Here is a 15,928-nt window from a genome sequence, read left to right on the forward strand (position 1 = left end):
TGTCATTCACACTAGCTGTTTAACAAGAGATGGCATTGGACCTATTCATATACAATCTCTGCCTACTACTCTTAACTTCTCAACTTATCTTTCTTGCTCATTATGGGACCTAAACATAAGGGATTGTATGAGATACAAAGAGAGACATTGGTCAATAGTCCTGAGAAAATACGAAGGGTCTGGCTTTTATGAGAAGTAGCACATAAAATGCCATTTGATGTTTTGTGTACCTGACGCTAATGTGTAGAGCTGACAGGCTTTCATTGCATTGAGTAAGTACAAAGGTGGGAATGTTAGGATGACTTCAATCAACATCTAAGAATATATTTTTGCTCTTGTTACTATTTCCAACTTGGAGTTTAGGTCTAGAAGACTGGCAGTATTAAGAAGATGGATTTGAAATGGATTTAAAGGGAAAATGTAAATTGGAGATCAGCAAGAGCAAATATCTATATTGGATGCAAGGCTTCTGTAGAAGCATGATCAGAAAAAGGCAAAGAGAAAGTGTACTTCTGATATAACCAATATTATTCCTCATTATAAACTTCAGATGTGTGGAAACCTTCGAATATTCTTTCTTAAATATCTCACCATTGGACTATATTTACTAATGGGACCCATGGAAATTCCACAGAACAAAAAAGATTAAGAGAAGCTATTTAAGAAAGGAAGAATGATTTTTATTTTGCTAAGTTATTTCACTTCCAGTTACAATAATGTATTATATGATTTTAAAATTTCCCTCTGCTAAGCACTTTATATTTCTCTCTTTCTACCTCTTCAACGAACTTTTTAACCCTGAAATTATCCTCTTCATTTCTGTAACATTTCTCTCTTTCTCGCCACCTCTCACTTCCACTAACCACATGAGTGACAGCGTAATTCATTGGCTGGCTATCTGCTCTCTCTCTCACTCCACCTCCTCGTTCAATGAAAAAAATACTTTTCACTATCAACACACCACCACCATCATCATCGCTACAATTTTTAGTAACAAAACTCATTTCATTTCATTTAATTTCAGTCCAGTTGTTGTTTATATCTACTTTTTCTTGCTGCCGATGTATCTCTACAATACAACTACTATCTGCCACCCCCACTTCCCCTCAATGTAACTGCCTCCCCTGTCCATCTCTCTCCACCTGCCTTTCTTTAACCTCACCACCCAGAACATCATCCTCTGCTAAATATTGTATTTGAAACATATCTCTTTCTCTCCACCTTTCCCTCCCCACCCTATAGCACATCATGAACACTTCTCCTCCCCCTCTTTTCTCTTGCTATTTGCCCCCCCATTCAACTAACCACACTTGGCCTTATTATACATCTTTCTCTACTTCTCTCTCACTTTTATTCCACTTTTTACTCATTCCACCTCTGTAACTAACTAAAGTATAACAGGTGAATGAACAAGCAAATTATTATATAGATTATGATGAGTAGAAAAGCAAAGAAAATAAGTGTATTTCCACGATTTTGAAATCATGAAGAGAAGCCATTTGTTAGAAATAATACTCTTATTGATTCTGTTATGGGTCAAGGTCTAAATTCAACTAAACGAAAGTACATAACACTTGCAACAGAGTAGACACTGCTAAGGGTATTCAATGGAGAGAAAGATATTAAACCAGGCAATGGATGAAGCCTACTATTCAGTGTTAACAAATTTGTTTTACAAATTTAAGCCTTTTGAAATTAAACATATTTAACTATAAATACAAGAAAAGTTATATTATTGTAGAAAGTAACAGAAACAGAAGAAAATGTTATTACTTTAGATATTAATATTATTCAAAGGTTTTACCTTGACAAAAGCAAAACTAAGATCCAGAAAGGAGCTAATGAACCAATTATTAAAAAACTACTTGGGAGAAAATTAAAAACTGCCAGGATTAATAATCAAAGATCTATAATAGTGGAGACAAAGGATATATCAATTCTTTGGTTGGAAGATTACAACTAGAAGCTAATGCTAGTTGACTCAAAGCTCAGCCTTTTTTCTTGATTGAAAGAAAACAAATATTAAAGCATGATTGTGATATTTTATGCTAACAAAGGCTGGTTAAAAGATTTCAAAATTTGAAGTGGAGAAACAACTGGAAAATCATTAAATACAGATGAAGATACTGCAGCTAAATATTCTGCTAAATTAAAGAAAATAATTATGATGACTGTTGAATCTTCAACACAGATGAAACTGATACTTTCTCAAAAATACAATGAAAAATATTTTCCAGTAAAATGTATGGTAACTTGCAGAGAGGAACATAAAATTAAAATAGCAATGCTTATTTCCAAATGATAAACTCAAGTGCTTTAAAAGGAAACAAGAAGCAAATTTCTTCCATGTCATTTGGCAATCACATAAAAAAGGCACGCTACATTTCTGTCTGGAAGTTTTGCAAGAAAAATAGTTTAAAATTCTAAATTCTTTAGATTATTGATAATATTCCTAGCCATCCTAACTCATATTTTGTACTATAATGTTTAAGGCATAAACATTTTGTACTCATGTGTAGGTTGTATTTTTACCACCATATACAACATTGCTGTTATAGCCTATGCCCGAAAGAACAACTGTATTCAATACCTATTATACCCTAAGAACTTTCTCATATAATTAAAATTACAACTAATAGAAGACACTTATTACTCTCCTAGAACTTTGGGAAAAATTTACAAGCATTTGAAAATAATTAAGAGTCGTAGGAAGATAAGAGCCGGTTATAGGTGAGCAGTCTAATAGCATCTCTTGTATGAATGAACAAATGATTACAAAAATCCAGTAAATGAAATTATTGATCATATTGCTACCATCAGAGAAGACTTTGGCCTTGAAATCTTCATAATTTAGTAATATTCAAAAGACTTACATGAAAATGATCTCATTGAACCAATAGGTATAGGAAGCAAATGAAGGAAAGGAATGCCTCAGTTAAAGTACTTGATGAATTTTTCAGGACAAAGAGTCAATAAAACAAGAATTAATGCATATGGATCTGAATGAGTGTTCATATACTACTGTGAACTTTCAGAAGGTTAAAAATAATCAAATTGCTTGCTATCACAAAATGTATGCAGAGAGGAGAAAAAGCTACAACTGTTCAATTGGTTCCTGATAAATTTTTCTCTACAAAAAGAAAAAAAAATAATTTACAGTAACTACAAATTGTTTTGTTGCTTTTATTTTACTATACAGGATTTATTACAATTATTTCTAATGATGATTAAATTTAATAAACATGGTTTTGATAAAAACAAATACATGAGGGGAGGTGGTGTAAATTAAAGACATTAAAGGGCAACTGTATAATGCAAATAAAATAACTAAAACTAGTCATCTTTTATCTACCTCAGCTTGTATCCATATCACCAGTAATTTTGATTTAGGAAAACTTCATTTTTGTGCATATGCACATACACACAAAATATATAAATAAATTCACATTAGAGAAGAATATTTAAAAATGGATTTTCATTTGAGAAGAAATAAGCATGTTTTATGGATGTAAATATTTGTGTAAAACATGACACACATATACACACATTCACACATGCATATTATATACACAAACAAATAAATGTATAATATAACTATTAATAACACACATAATAATCTTTAAGTAAGAGAATATTTTCAAATACCCAACCTATTCAGAACAAGGACCTGTTTAATTACAATTAATAAAACAACTATTTACTGGCTTATAAGAGAAAACACAATCTTAATATGCCAATAAATATACTTAAAAATTTAAGAAATTCCACAACTTACATTATCAGTTTTGGCTTGATCCAGACTATCCAAGGATTCTCCATTGCTCTCTATTGCACTCCCAATTCCACTATCAAGACCATTCCTCGTTGTATTGGCAGTGGTGTGTGAGGTAGGCACACTAGTGGAGGTTACAGTAGATGACAGCAAAACTGAGGATGTCACATTAGAAGTACTAGCTGATGACGATGATGATGATGATGACGATGATGACAATAAAGAAGTGTTGGAACCATTGGCAGCGCTATTATTAGTTGTAGTAGTATTGGCAGTGATAGCACTGGATTGTTGCTGTTCGGCCCTCCCAGGAGAAGCTTGATCGTGTCCCTGTGTTCGGTATGGGTAATTTTGCATGGTGGAAGATGATGAAACGGTTGCAGATCCAGAGGTAGTCATTTCTGAATTTGTATGGTTTTTTGAAGTGGATGGGGTTTCATTATTCAATTCACTTGAATGACTCCTACTTTTTGTACACTGTTCTTCTTCTGAACCAGAAACTTCATCATCTCCAGAGTGTCCATTTTTGACATGTCGGCTGCTAGCAGATGAACGCCTTCTTCTTAAGCGTAACTTGCGCCCTGGTTTTGATTTATTTACAGGTGAAGATTGGTCAGAATTTTGAAGCTGATCCTCAGAGAAACATTCTACACTTTCTGCCTCGGTTGAGGTAACCTGAGATTTAGAGGAGGAATTTGATCGGTATGACTTCGATTTTGATGGGGATTTTGATTGACAAAATATTTTCTCCACAACTTCAAGGGGTGCCTGAGATTCTGCATCCATTCCTCTTACCCTCCGACTAAATCTCGTAGGGTAATCTGAAGGGAGAGCATTTACCTGGCTATTTGTGTTAGAGGAAGTAGCAACTGGCTGAGTTACAGGAGGAGTATCTGGTCGTTCAGGTTGAAGTGAGAAAATATTAGTAGCCTTATTAACTTCACCTAAATGAATAAGAAAAAAAAATACACAATGTATTCATAATGTGTGTGTATGTATGTGTGTAGACAAATTTCAATTTTAAATATATCTTATTTTGTCTAATGGTCACATTCCACTGTCAAGTTCATTTCATGCACTAAATTATAATCTTGTTCATAAAATGAGTTTGATAATTATCAAAACCATTTCAATGGGAATTATATAGTAATATCCACAATTTGATTATTTCTTTTACCAATATTTCTATAACAGAATAGAAAGAAGGGTCTAACAAAATCATCTTTGACATCACTTGCAACTGAAATTACAAATTTTATGGGTTAATGATTCATTGCAATTTAATTGACAGTTCAATATAAGTCCCTGAAATCATTTACAAGTGGGTGCTGCAAAGTTCCTAGCTTTAAGGGTATTGCAAAAGGCTAGGCTGGAGGGCAAACCTTCTGAGTTCTTTTATAGGGCTTAGAAAAGCTTAAGGACTGTGTGTGAATCTGACAGGGGAATATGTTGAATAAAATCATAATTAACTGATCCTCCTGGTTTTTTTTACCCAAAGCCAGGAACCTTACTGTACCCATCATATATGTGTTGTAGATCACAGATTAAATTCACATTTATATATATGTTATTCTAAATTTGTTCTTGTATAATTTTTCTAAGTTAATATCAAAACTAAAACCAAATACTGAAAATGCTCATCCTTTATAATAGACATCTAATATTCCTATCATTCTTCAGAAAGGTTGTTGACAAGCTTTAGGCACTCAACTAGTTAGCTTTAAAAATATAACATTGTTTATTTGTTTCTGATATTTAGAGTATCTTAGTTTTAGGATGCCAATATCTAAACTAAATAACCAGACCAACTGACAGGAAAAAAAACATTAGTAATGAAACCCAATGAAAGAATATAAAATACTACAAAAAACAATGTGTTGAGAGATAACAATGATCCCCATTTTAGTCTCTGATAAGAAAAAGAAAAAAGTCAAGCTGTCAGAAGAAATTTGCAACTAGAGAAGGGACCATTGATGCTGACAAAGAAAACAATGCAAAAACTTGAAAAGTCAGTTTACTTTTTGAACCCATTCATTACCAAAACCACCCAGCACCACTAGACCTAACAATTTGTATTTAAATCAAATTATTGACATAAATCATATTACTACCATAGTGATAAAATTTCACAAACACATTGCTATGATATGAATTTGATGTTCTTGAAATCAGTTTGGTCTTTCTTTTTCTCTCTTATTTATAAGCCTTGAGTAATAATGACTTTGAATATGAATGATTTTCCAAGAAGAAATGGCTGCAACAAAAAGAAAAAAAAAAAAAAAAAGCATAGCATGTGCTGGACTTTGAGATGAATACTTCAATTTTCATAGTTGATAATAGCGATGCTGAATTGATTCCAGAAACAGAATGAACTGAAAACTAATATATTTCCTCTTTCAAATGATTCATGATGGTTCATTGCAAAACCCTTCCAAGGAATAATGACATAAGATGAAGAATGTAACTGTTTGGTAACATCTTGCAATAACCAGATCATCAATATGCTATAAAAGTAGAGAGACAGGCATGAACAAGAGAAAGGAAAAGATGGGGAGGACTACAGGACAATTTACTTTCCTTTATACAGAGTTAAGTGTTCTACAATTAACATTCATCGGGTGTATTTTCTGAACATCACAAAACTCCACAGGTTTCAGAAAACTACAGCTCAATCTTTAGAAACATTTATCTTAAGATGCTATGTGAAGATGGAAAATGATAACACAATATACATTAACATCACCACAAGTGTTCACATATTAGGTTGCATATTGTTGCTATTTTTATTTCTAACCATAAATTTCATCAATAAAAAGGCCATTGATAACAATAAATATGGTATCAAGAGCAAAGATAAGCACTGGCGGGTCAATGCAAATTTTGGATTCCATCAATAATGCAAGATCATCAAGTGAGAGTTTACAGGAAATAATTCAGTGCCAAGGAAAATCAGACTGAGAATGAATGAAGAAATAATGAAGTCAATGGAGGTCAGTCAAGGATCAATGAAACACCCACCCTGATGGTTGAAGAACAGGTTGTCAAAGACACAAGCCAATTTGTGAACCTTGGCAATGTCCTGTGTTACCATGAAAATGCTACAACTAATACCAAATGCAAAATTGAAAATCCAAAATCTGTTCCATGAACACACTGTACAATATCATTATACTACCAATGACGCTATGAGTGAAAGGTAAAAGAAAACTGAAAATCACCAAAATGTTAGATGCTTTTCACCAAAGATGCTTGAGAAAAGTCTGGAAAATTTCATACTATGATTATATCAGAAACCAAGAAGTCTTATGAAGAACTTCATTGCAAAACCCCACCAAGAAATAATGACATAAGACAAAGACGGCAACTGCTTGGCAACATCTTGCAACAACCAGATCATCAATATGCTATAAAAGTAGTGAGACAGGCATGAACAAGAGAAAGGAAAAGATGGGGAAGACTACAGGACCATGTGGTATTGAATATTTAAAGAGAACTTGAAGACTGTTCGCACTGGGAAAATATAGAACACACAACTAATTGAGAACACTGGGAATTGCCACCTGATGTACAAACATGCATGGATGAACTCACTGGTATAACAACTGGAAATTAACCACTACACAAAATATAAACAAAAGGAGGACCAATAAGGGAAAATTTGAGCATTTTTTGCCATAAATATCAAACAAAATCCATAGCAATAGTAGCTTGAGTGGCACAGCAAGAAATGTAATATAGTATTGCCATGTTATGTTATATTTTAATAGGCAAGCAACTGGTAGTGTCTATTTTCTCTCCACGTATTGTTGGCTGTTGTGTCTTCTGAGACACTGTTATTCTTTGATAGGCTCTATTGTGTTGAGTCAAAAGTTTTGCAAAATTTTGCTACCTTGTTTGCTTTAATCATCAAGTTGCAACAAAAGCAATTAAACATCCAAAGTAGAGGCCATCGTGTTGCACCATCTGCAAGTTCTTTGATCCACAGATACCAGTTCTTGCCATTCGAACCAAAGAACTCCTTCACTGAAGCTTCCATCTCCTCTTGGTTGAAGAAGTGTTGTGAACACAGGAAGTGAGCCATGGATTGTAACAAATGATAATCCAAGGGAGCTAGGTTCAGACTATATGCTGAGTGTGGCATCAGTTTCATTTCAAGTTCCTGGAGTTTATTCTAGGTAATTAGAGTGGTATGAAGTCCTGCATCGTCTTGCTGCAGAAGAGCTCACTTTGTGTTAAGCAATGCTGGGTATTTTTGCAGTACAATGGTATACTCCACTCCAACAAGTTGGTATTGATGGTTTAACCCTCCAAGCAATAACAGAGGAATTCAAGACAAGCTGCCCTTGAGAGTTCCTCTATGCTGATGACTTTGCTAATAGCTGACTCACTACCAGAACTAGAGAAGAAGTTTCAGGTGTGGAAGCAAGGTCTAGAATCGAAGGGCCTTCAAGTCAATCTAGCAAAAATGAAAGTCTTAGTAATTAGAAAATCATTTCAGGCAGAAGGCTCTGCTCAATTTGTAGAAAAGGCATAGGTATAAACTCCATAAGATGTAAGCTATGGACACATAAGAGGTGCAGCAATATCAAAGGAAGGTTAACTGGGAAGATAGTTTTTCGGTGTAGCAGATGTATAGATGCAATAAATACCAAAGATATACGGAAAACAGATTCCATCACATGCCAGAGGGAAAAAAAAGCACCCACTACACTCATGGAGTGGTTGGTGTTAGGAAAGGCATCCAGCTGTAGAAACCATGCCAGATCAGACTGGAGCCTGGTGCAGCACCCAGGCTTGCCTGTCCCCAACCAAACCCATGTGAGCTTGGAAAGCAGACATTAAAACAATGATGATAATAAACACACAGTGAATTATCTCCTCATAATTCTACCAGACACAAAGCATTATCTTGTGTTCAAAACATCTGTATTTAGTAACAAGTTCTGGAAGCTGGTTCTTATTTAACCACTACTTATGCATGTTAGGATTGCAGAAAAATATCTCACTCAGATTATTGTTCCAATCCATGACCACACTTCCTGCTCTCACAATGCTTCTTCAACCAAGAAGAGCTGGAAGCTTCAGTGAAGGAGTGCTTTACCTTGAAAGACAAGAACTGGTATCAGTGTGGTATCAAAGAACTGGCAGAAAAGTATCTTCAGACAGTGCAACATGATGGCCTTTACAATGAATGCTAGGCTGCTTTTGTAACTTGACAAATAAAGCAAGTTACCAAAATATTGCAAAACTTTTAACTCAACACAATATTTTTAATCTTGCTGGGTCCCACACACCCTCTTCACCTGGTAAATTGAGTGGATTTGACTGTAGCAGGTAGAATCTAAGCTAACAATAATATGAATATAATAATGGGCATTAGGATGCCATATAATCTAATTTTATACACTTAATATTAAAATATACTATTTCAAATTAGAAACTATCTGTAATTTGAATTTACCTATCAGTTTAATGATGAATTCTGCATAATCATATTGAGTTAACCCATAGATAATGCATTTTTTTCACTTGCATGAACTAAAATTTGGAGGGGGGGGGGATAAACTACCTGCATCAACTTGCTGTAAAAGCAAGTAGTAATTTTACCATGTCCTTATTCTTAGTGCAAGTTTTGAAGAGTGCATTCGATTTTAACAGTTTTAAGCTATAATGGAAGTGACAAAGGAGCATATTATGCTTTATGAGTTCAATAAAGGCAACAACGCAACAGAAAGTGCAAGGAATATTAATGCAGTATATAGGTATTGGACAATAAGAGTAAGACAGTGTCAATGGTGGTTCCAGAAATTCTGAGCCAGAAACTACAGCCTAGAAGACGAGCCTCATCCTGGAAGATCTGTAGAGCTCAACAAGGATGTCCTGCAAACCCTGGTGGAACAAAATCCCATTGTAACTGTTGAGGAATTAGCAGAGAAGCTTGAATTTGGTCATTCAATCATCCATCGGAAATGTCAGGAAATTGGGTCAATGGTTCCTCACAAACTTTCCAAGTTTAATCACATTCAGAAAGTGAATGTGTGCTCTTCTTTGCTGTCACATCTCACGAATGAACTTTTTTGGACTAAATAGTGAGTGGTGGTGAGAAATGGATTCTCTATAAAAATGTTAAGCACCAAAGACGGTGGGTAAGGAAAGGAGAAACACCGACATCCCAGGCTAAAGAAGGTCTTCACCTATGTAATGTTTTGTTATCTGTTTGGTGGCATATGAAAGCTTTAGTCCGCTTTGAACTTTTAAACCCAAACCAAATGGTAACAAAGGAGATCTACTGTGAGCAGCTCAAGCGGCTTAAGTCAGTGCTAGAAGAAAAACGACCATCTTTGGTTTCAAGACGAAAAGTGTTTTTCCATCAGGATAATACTCAGTCACATACAGCAAGGATGACATTCTAAAGGCAGAAGCAATGTGAATGGCAAATGAAGCCCCACCCACCATATTCTCCAGACATTACCTCATCTGATTATCATTTATTCCGCAATCTTTAAAATCCTTTGGACAGAGAAAATATGAATTCTGTAGACAAGGTCAGAACAGTACTGGAGAAATATATTTCGTCATGGACAAGTGAATTTTGGAAGAGGGGCCTTGCAAGTCTACCAGATAGATGGAAGAGCATTGTAGAAAATGAAAGAGAGAATATTTTAGATTGAAAAAGAACTTTGTCTATCTTAATTTTCAAAAATAAACAAAGTATAAAAAACCACATTATTTATGGGATGACCTAATATTAGTGAATTCCTATGTGTGTAAGAGAGAGAAATTCATTTCTTAATTTTCTTCAAACATTTTGATAAATTGTAGTCAGTAGCATGGGCTATTTTAGATATACATTAACTTGTACACTTTATACACTCTAAAGTTTTCTACATTTCACTGATTTTACCAATAATCTGAGTGGTTTTGAGACAAAAATTCTGTTCATGTAAGAAACTTCTGTTGCATTCCAAACACCACTTTAATACATTACTAAAGAAAAGTTTTAATTGTTTTATGAAACCAGTCAAAATTTGTCATTAATTTAATTGAAATAGAAATACAGTAATGAAGGGGTAAACAAGAACATTAACATATCAGCTGCTATTCAAATCAAACATTCTTTGGTTTAATATTTGTATAACTTTGGCAGAAAGGTTCTATACATATTTATAAAAGAATGGAAAATGGATATCATGAGATTCAGTTTTATTTAAATGAAGTAGAAGTGTCAACTAGGCTTCAAATGAGAATTGAAACTGCATCACTACTTTATAGTCAAGCACTTACATTCTGCTCATAGATAAATAATTAGAAAATACTTGCCTCTTCTCTTTCTGGAGTTAACAATATCACGGCACATTTTAGCAAATTCTGGATTAAGTTCAGAATTCACCACAGCATACGCCATATCTTTCAGGGCACAAACTCGGTGACGAATAGCCTTTCCTAGATAAAACATATATGGAATTTCAGTATAATATAAAACATATTTTTATCATAGTGACTGCAGAATAAGAATTTAGTCATAGAATGTAAGAAAAATGAAATTTAACACATTAAATGTGGTTAATTCAATTTACAGCACAGTGATAATTTATATCAGCTTTTTGCATTTTCTTTTTAAATGAGAAACATTTTTTAAAAAAAAAACAAAATTCTTTAAAAGTAACATCATGCACATAAATTTCTCTAACAATATATCAAAAAAGTGGGGACAGCAAAGTGCAACACACATCCAAAGTGGGTTTTGTCAGCTATTTTGATAGGCAAGGTTGGTTATTATTTGCATAACAGGGAAAACTGTACATATTTGGAGCTTCATCAATGGTATTTATTGGAGGATACTGATAAGGTGAAATGCATAATATTTCTACTACTGTTATGAGAAAGTAACTATTTTGAAATGCATGCATCCATGAATCTAGGTGGAGGACACTTGGAACTGACTTAGTGTGTTTATACCTTTTTGTTTACAGGGATAATTTTTCTCCATGACAAGATGCAATGAACAGCCTCAAGCATATATGAACTGGTAAAAGCAGTTTGATTTGAGCCCCTGAAACTTAAAGAAACCTAGCTCGTCGGGTTCAGTTAACCAATTGTTGAGTGTTGCTTTCTTTCATCCACTCACCTGTACCTTTTACTTGCTGGGGCAACGCCTTAAATTTTTAATTTAATGAATTGACCCCAGTACCTATTTTGGTAAGGCTTGTACTTATTCTATTGAATGGCTAAATTACGGGGGCATAAACACACTAACACTACTTGTCAAGAGGTGGTAGGGGTACAAACAAACACATACGTGCGTGCAGGCGCAGTGGGCTTCTTTTAGCTTCTGTCAACCAAATCCACTCAAAGGGTTTTGATCAGCCCGGGGGTGCAATAGAAGACAATGCCCAGAGTGCCATGCAATGGGAGTGAACTTGGAACCATGTGGTTGGGAAGCAAGAGTCTTACCACACAGCTAGGTGCTTTTTACGTGCCACCAGCACGGGGGCCAGGAGAAGCTGGCAACGGCCATGATCGGATGGTGCTTTTTACGTGCCACCGACAAGAGGCCAGTCGGGTCAGCGCTGGCAACGGCCACGTTTGGATGGTTCTCTTACGTACCACTGGCACTGATATCACAGGTGCAATTTCCATTGATGTTGATCGATTTCGATTTTGGATTTTCACTTGCCTCAACAGGTCTTCAAAAGTAGAGTTTTGTGTTCCAAGAAGGAAAGGTATGCATAAGTGGACTGCCTACATCCCAGGTAGAGGCCATGGGTTATGGTCTCACTTGTCCTGCCAGGTCTTCTCACGCACAGCATACTTCCAAAGGTCTCGGTCTCTAGTCATCCCCTCGGTGAGACCTAAAGTTCGAAGGTCGTGCTTCACCACCTCATCCCAGGTTTTCCTGGGTCTACCTCTTCCACAGGTTCCCTCAACCGCTAGGGTGTGGCACTTTTTCACACACCTATTTTCATCCATTCTCGCCACATGCCCATACCAGCGCAAACGTCTCTCTTGCACACAACTGATGCTTCTTATGTCCAACTTTTCTCTCAAGGTACTTACACTCTGTCGAGTATGAACACTGACATTACACATCCATCGCAGCATACTGGCTTCATTTCTTGCGAGCTTACGCATATCCTCAGCAGTCACGGTCCATGTTTCACTGCCATTGTAGCATGGTTATTCGTACATACATCATGCAGTCTGCCTTTTACTCTGGGCGAGAGGCCTTTTGTCACCAGCAGAGGTAAGAACTCTCTGAACTTTGCCCAAGCTATTCTTACTCTAGCAGTTACACTTTCAGCACATCCGCCCCCGCTACTGACTTGGTCACCTAGGTAACAGAAGCTATCAACTATTTCTAGTTTTTCTCCCTTGAATGTGGCGGAAGTTGGTCTCAGAGCATTTTCAGTGATTATTGTTCCTGAGCATCTGCCACATACAAAAACTATCTTCCTAGTTAGCCTTCCTTTGACATTGCTGCACCTCTTATGTGTCCATAGCTTACACTTGGTGCACCTTATAGAGTTTCTACCTACGCCTTTTCTACAGATCGAGCAGGGCCATCTACCTGAAGGCGTTTGTGATTTGTCTACCTTCCTACTTATTAGGACTTTGGTTTTGGCTAGGTTGATTCTAAGGCCCTTCGATTCTAAACCTTGCTTCCACACCTGAAACTTCTCCTCCAGTTCTGATAGTGACTCAGCAATTGTAAATACCTTTACAATTAATTTGTAAATATGAACCATCCGATCTTCTGATTACCTCATTTCTTCTAATATGTATACATATATATATATACATACCAACAATATATATACATATATATATACATACCAACAATATATATACATATATATATATACATACCAACAAGGGCAGATAATATACTGGATCTCTGCTTCACAAACAATATGGATATTATCCATAATGTTAAAGTGATGCCGACAATGATCTCGGATCACAACATAATAGAGCTGTCTATGTATAGACCAAAAGCCCCCGCAGATACACAGCCTATACGAAGCATCCACAATCTCTCCAACTTAAACTTTCATAAAGCAAATTGGAAGTTGATCGAGAAAGAGATCCTCAAACAGGATCGACCTAAATGTCTCTCCACACCGGACATTAACATGAAACTCAAACGCTTCATGTCCATAATACAAGCCATATGTGACAAATATGTCCCAGTGTGCAGGGCCAGCACACACAAAAACAAAAACAGGATCCCTAGAGAAAGGAAGATTCTTATGAGACAACGGACAAGGATTGCGAACCGCCTGAGCAAGCACACCAAAAGTGGTGAGAAGTCTCGGCTCGAGAGAATGCTAATGGAAATTGAGAAAAGTCTGCATCAGTCTCATGAAAAGGAGAGAGCAGATAAAGAAGCTTGGGTATTAGAAAATATATAGTCAAACCCTAAAGCTTTCTTTAAGTTTGCCAAAGAGACAGCCACAGTGCACCAGAGAATAGGACCTCTCTCCCAAAAAGATGGCACTCTCACAGGAAATCCCATGAGGATAAGTGAAATACAGAACGAACAGTTCCAAAGTGTGTTCACTACACCTCTAGGACACAGGCAAGTAAACAACCCTGAAGAATTCTTTGCCACTATACCTGCGGCCAAAGAGGCAAAAATTGAGTACATCAACATTGAAGATGATGATATCGCACTGGCCATAGATGAGATTGACACAAACTCAGCTGCTGGACACGAGCCCTTGCAAAACTGCTACAGCTTCTTTTTCAGAGCTTTCTTGCAAGTGGTAAGCTCCCGGTCAAATTGAAAGAGGGGGTAATATGCCCTATCCATAAGGGAGGAAGCAGAGCAGATGCTAAAAATTATAGGCCTATCTCTCTGACCGCACACAGTAAAGTCATGGAACGAATAGTCCGTAAGAAACTAATCATGTTCCTTGAAGAAAATGACTTGCTGACTGACACCCAGCATGGATTTCGACCAGGTAGAAGCTGCCTAACATAGCTCCTGCAACACTATGACTGGGTGTTAAAACAGCTACTAGCTCAAATGTGGATGTGATATATCTTGACTTTGCAAAAGCCTTTGATAAAGTCGACCACGGTATGATTTGTCACAAACTGCGTGGTCTCGGCATAGGCGGAAAACTTGGAGAGTGGCTGCACAACTTCCTAAAAGATAGAAGGCAGGCAGCTGTGATCAATGGAGCCACCTCCAAGGAAACACAAATAACAAGCGGTGTTCCACAGAGCACTGTCTTGGGGCCACTGCTGTTAATAGTGGCCCTTTCAGACATGCCCTCAGTTGCTAAGATGGCCACCCTTGCTAGCTATGCAGATGACAGAAATGTCTCCCACACAATACAAAACCCTGGAAATATTGCACATCTGCAACAGGAGTTGGATACAATATACAGGTGGGCTGAGGACAACAACATGCAGTTTAATGCAGGTAGGTTCCAGGCCCTGCGCTACCGGCACACAAAGGTAAATGACATGCAGACTGGATACACTGGCTTGGGAAGAATTGCAATCCCTGAGTCAAAATCAGTGCATGACCTGGGCAGTGACATGAGCAATGATGCATCTTTCCTAGTGCATATTACTAATCTGGTGATAAAATGCAGACGGCTAGCTGGATGGATTTTCCAAACTTTCAGAACAAGAGAGAAGGAGACACTGATGGTCCTCTGGAAAACTTTCGTTCTCAGCCGCTTGGACTACTGCTCCCAACTATGGTCACCACACAATATAAAGCTAACAGCAGGACTCGAAGCAATTCAAAGAAGCTACACAAAGAAGATCGTCTCAATGCAACATATCAGCTACTGGGAAAGACTGAAAGAATTAAACCTCTTCTCCCTAGAGCGAAGGCGGGAGAGATATGCAGTGATATACCTCTGGAAAATCCTGGAGGGTCTTGTCCCAAGCTTTGGCATTCAAAGTTACCCCAACTGCAGAACGGGGCGCCACTGCATGGTGCCAAAGATTCCAACATCATCATCAAAATACAGGACCAGATACTGCAACAGCTTGGGTTTCAGAGGACCACAGCTCTTTAACATCCTCCCTAAATGCTTGAAAGACTTGCATGATGTGGATGTGGGTTTCTTTAAAACTAAACTGGATCTCTTCTTGTCGGGGGTCCCAGATGAACCTACCTCATGACAGGAGACA

The 15,928-nt window shown here is 36.7% G+C and overlaps 1 protein-coding gene across 1 annotated transcript in view; it reads right to left on the reverse strand.

Moving 5' to 3' along the window:
- LOC115222336 (ATPase family AAA domain-containing protein 2B) overlaps positions 1-15,928 on the reverse strand; it is a 142,061-nt gene that overhangs the window by 69,772 nt on the left and 56,361 nt on the right. The window contains exons 21-22 of the mRNA XM_029792524.2: positions 11,093-11,215; positions 3,776-4,716 (exon numbers count right to left, since the gene is read on the reverse strand). Coding sequence (XP_029648384.1) covers positions 3,776-4,716; positions 11,093-11,215 — 1,064 coding nt within the window. The remainder of the gene's footprint in view (positions 1-3,775; positions 4,717-11,092; positions 11,216-15,928) is intronic.

The sequence above is a fragment of the Octopus sinensis genome, linkage group LG19 (genome assembly GCF_006345805.1).
Source record: "Octopus sinensis linkage group LG19, ASM634580v1, whole genome shotgun sequence".
Lineage (NCBI taxonomy): Eukaryota > Metazoa > Mollusca > Cephalopoda > Octopoda > Octopodidae > Octopus > Octopus sinensis.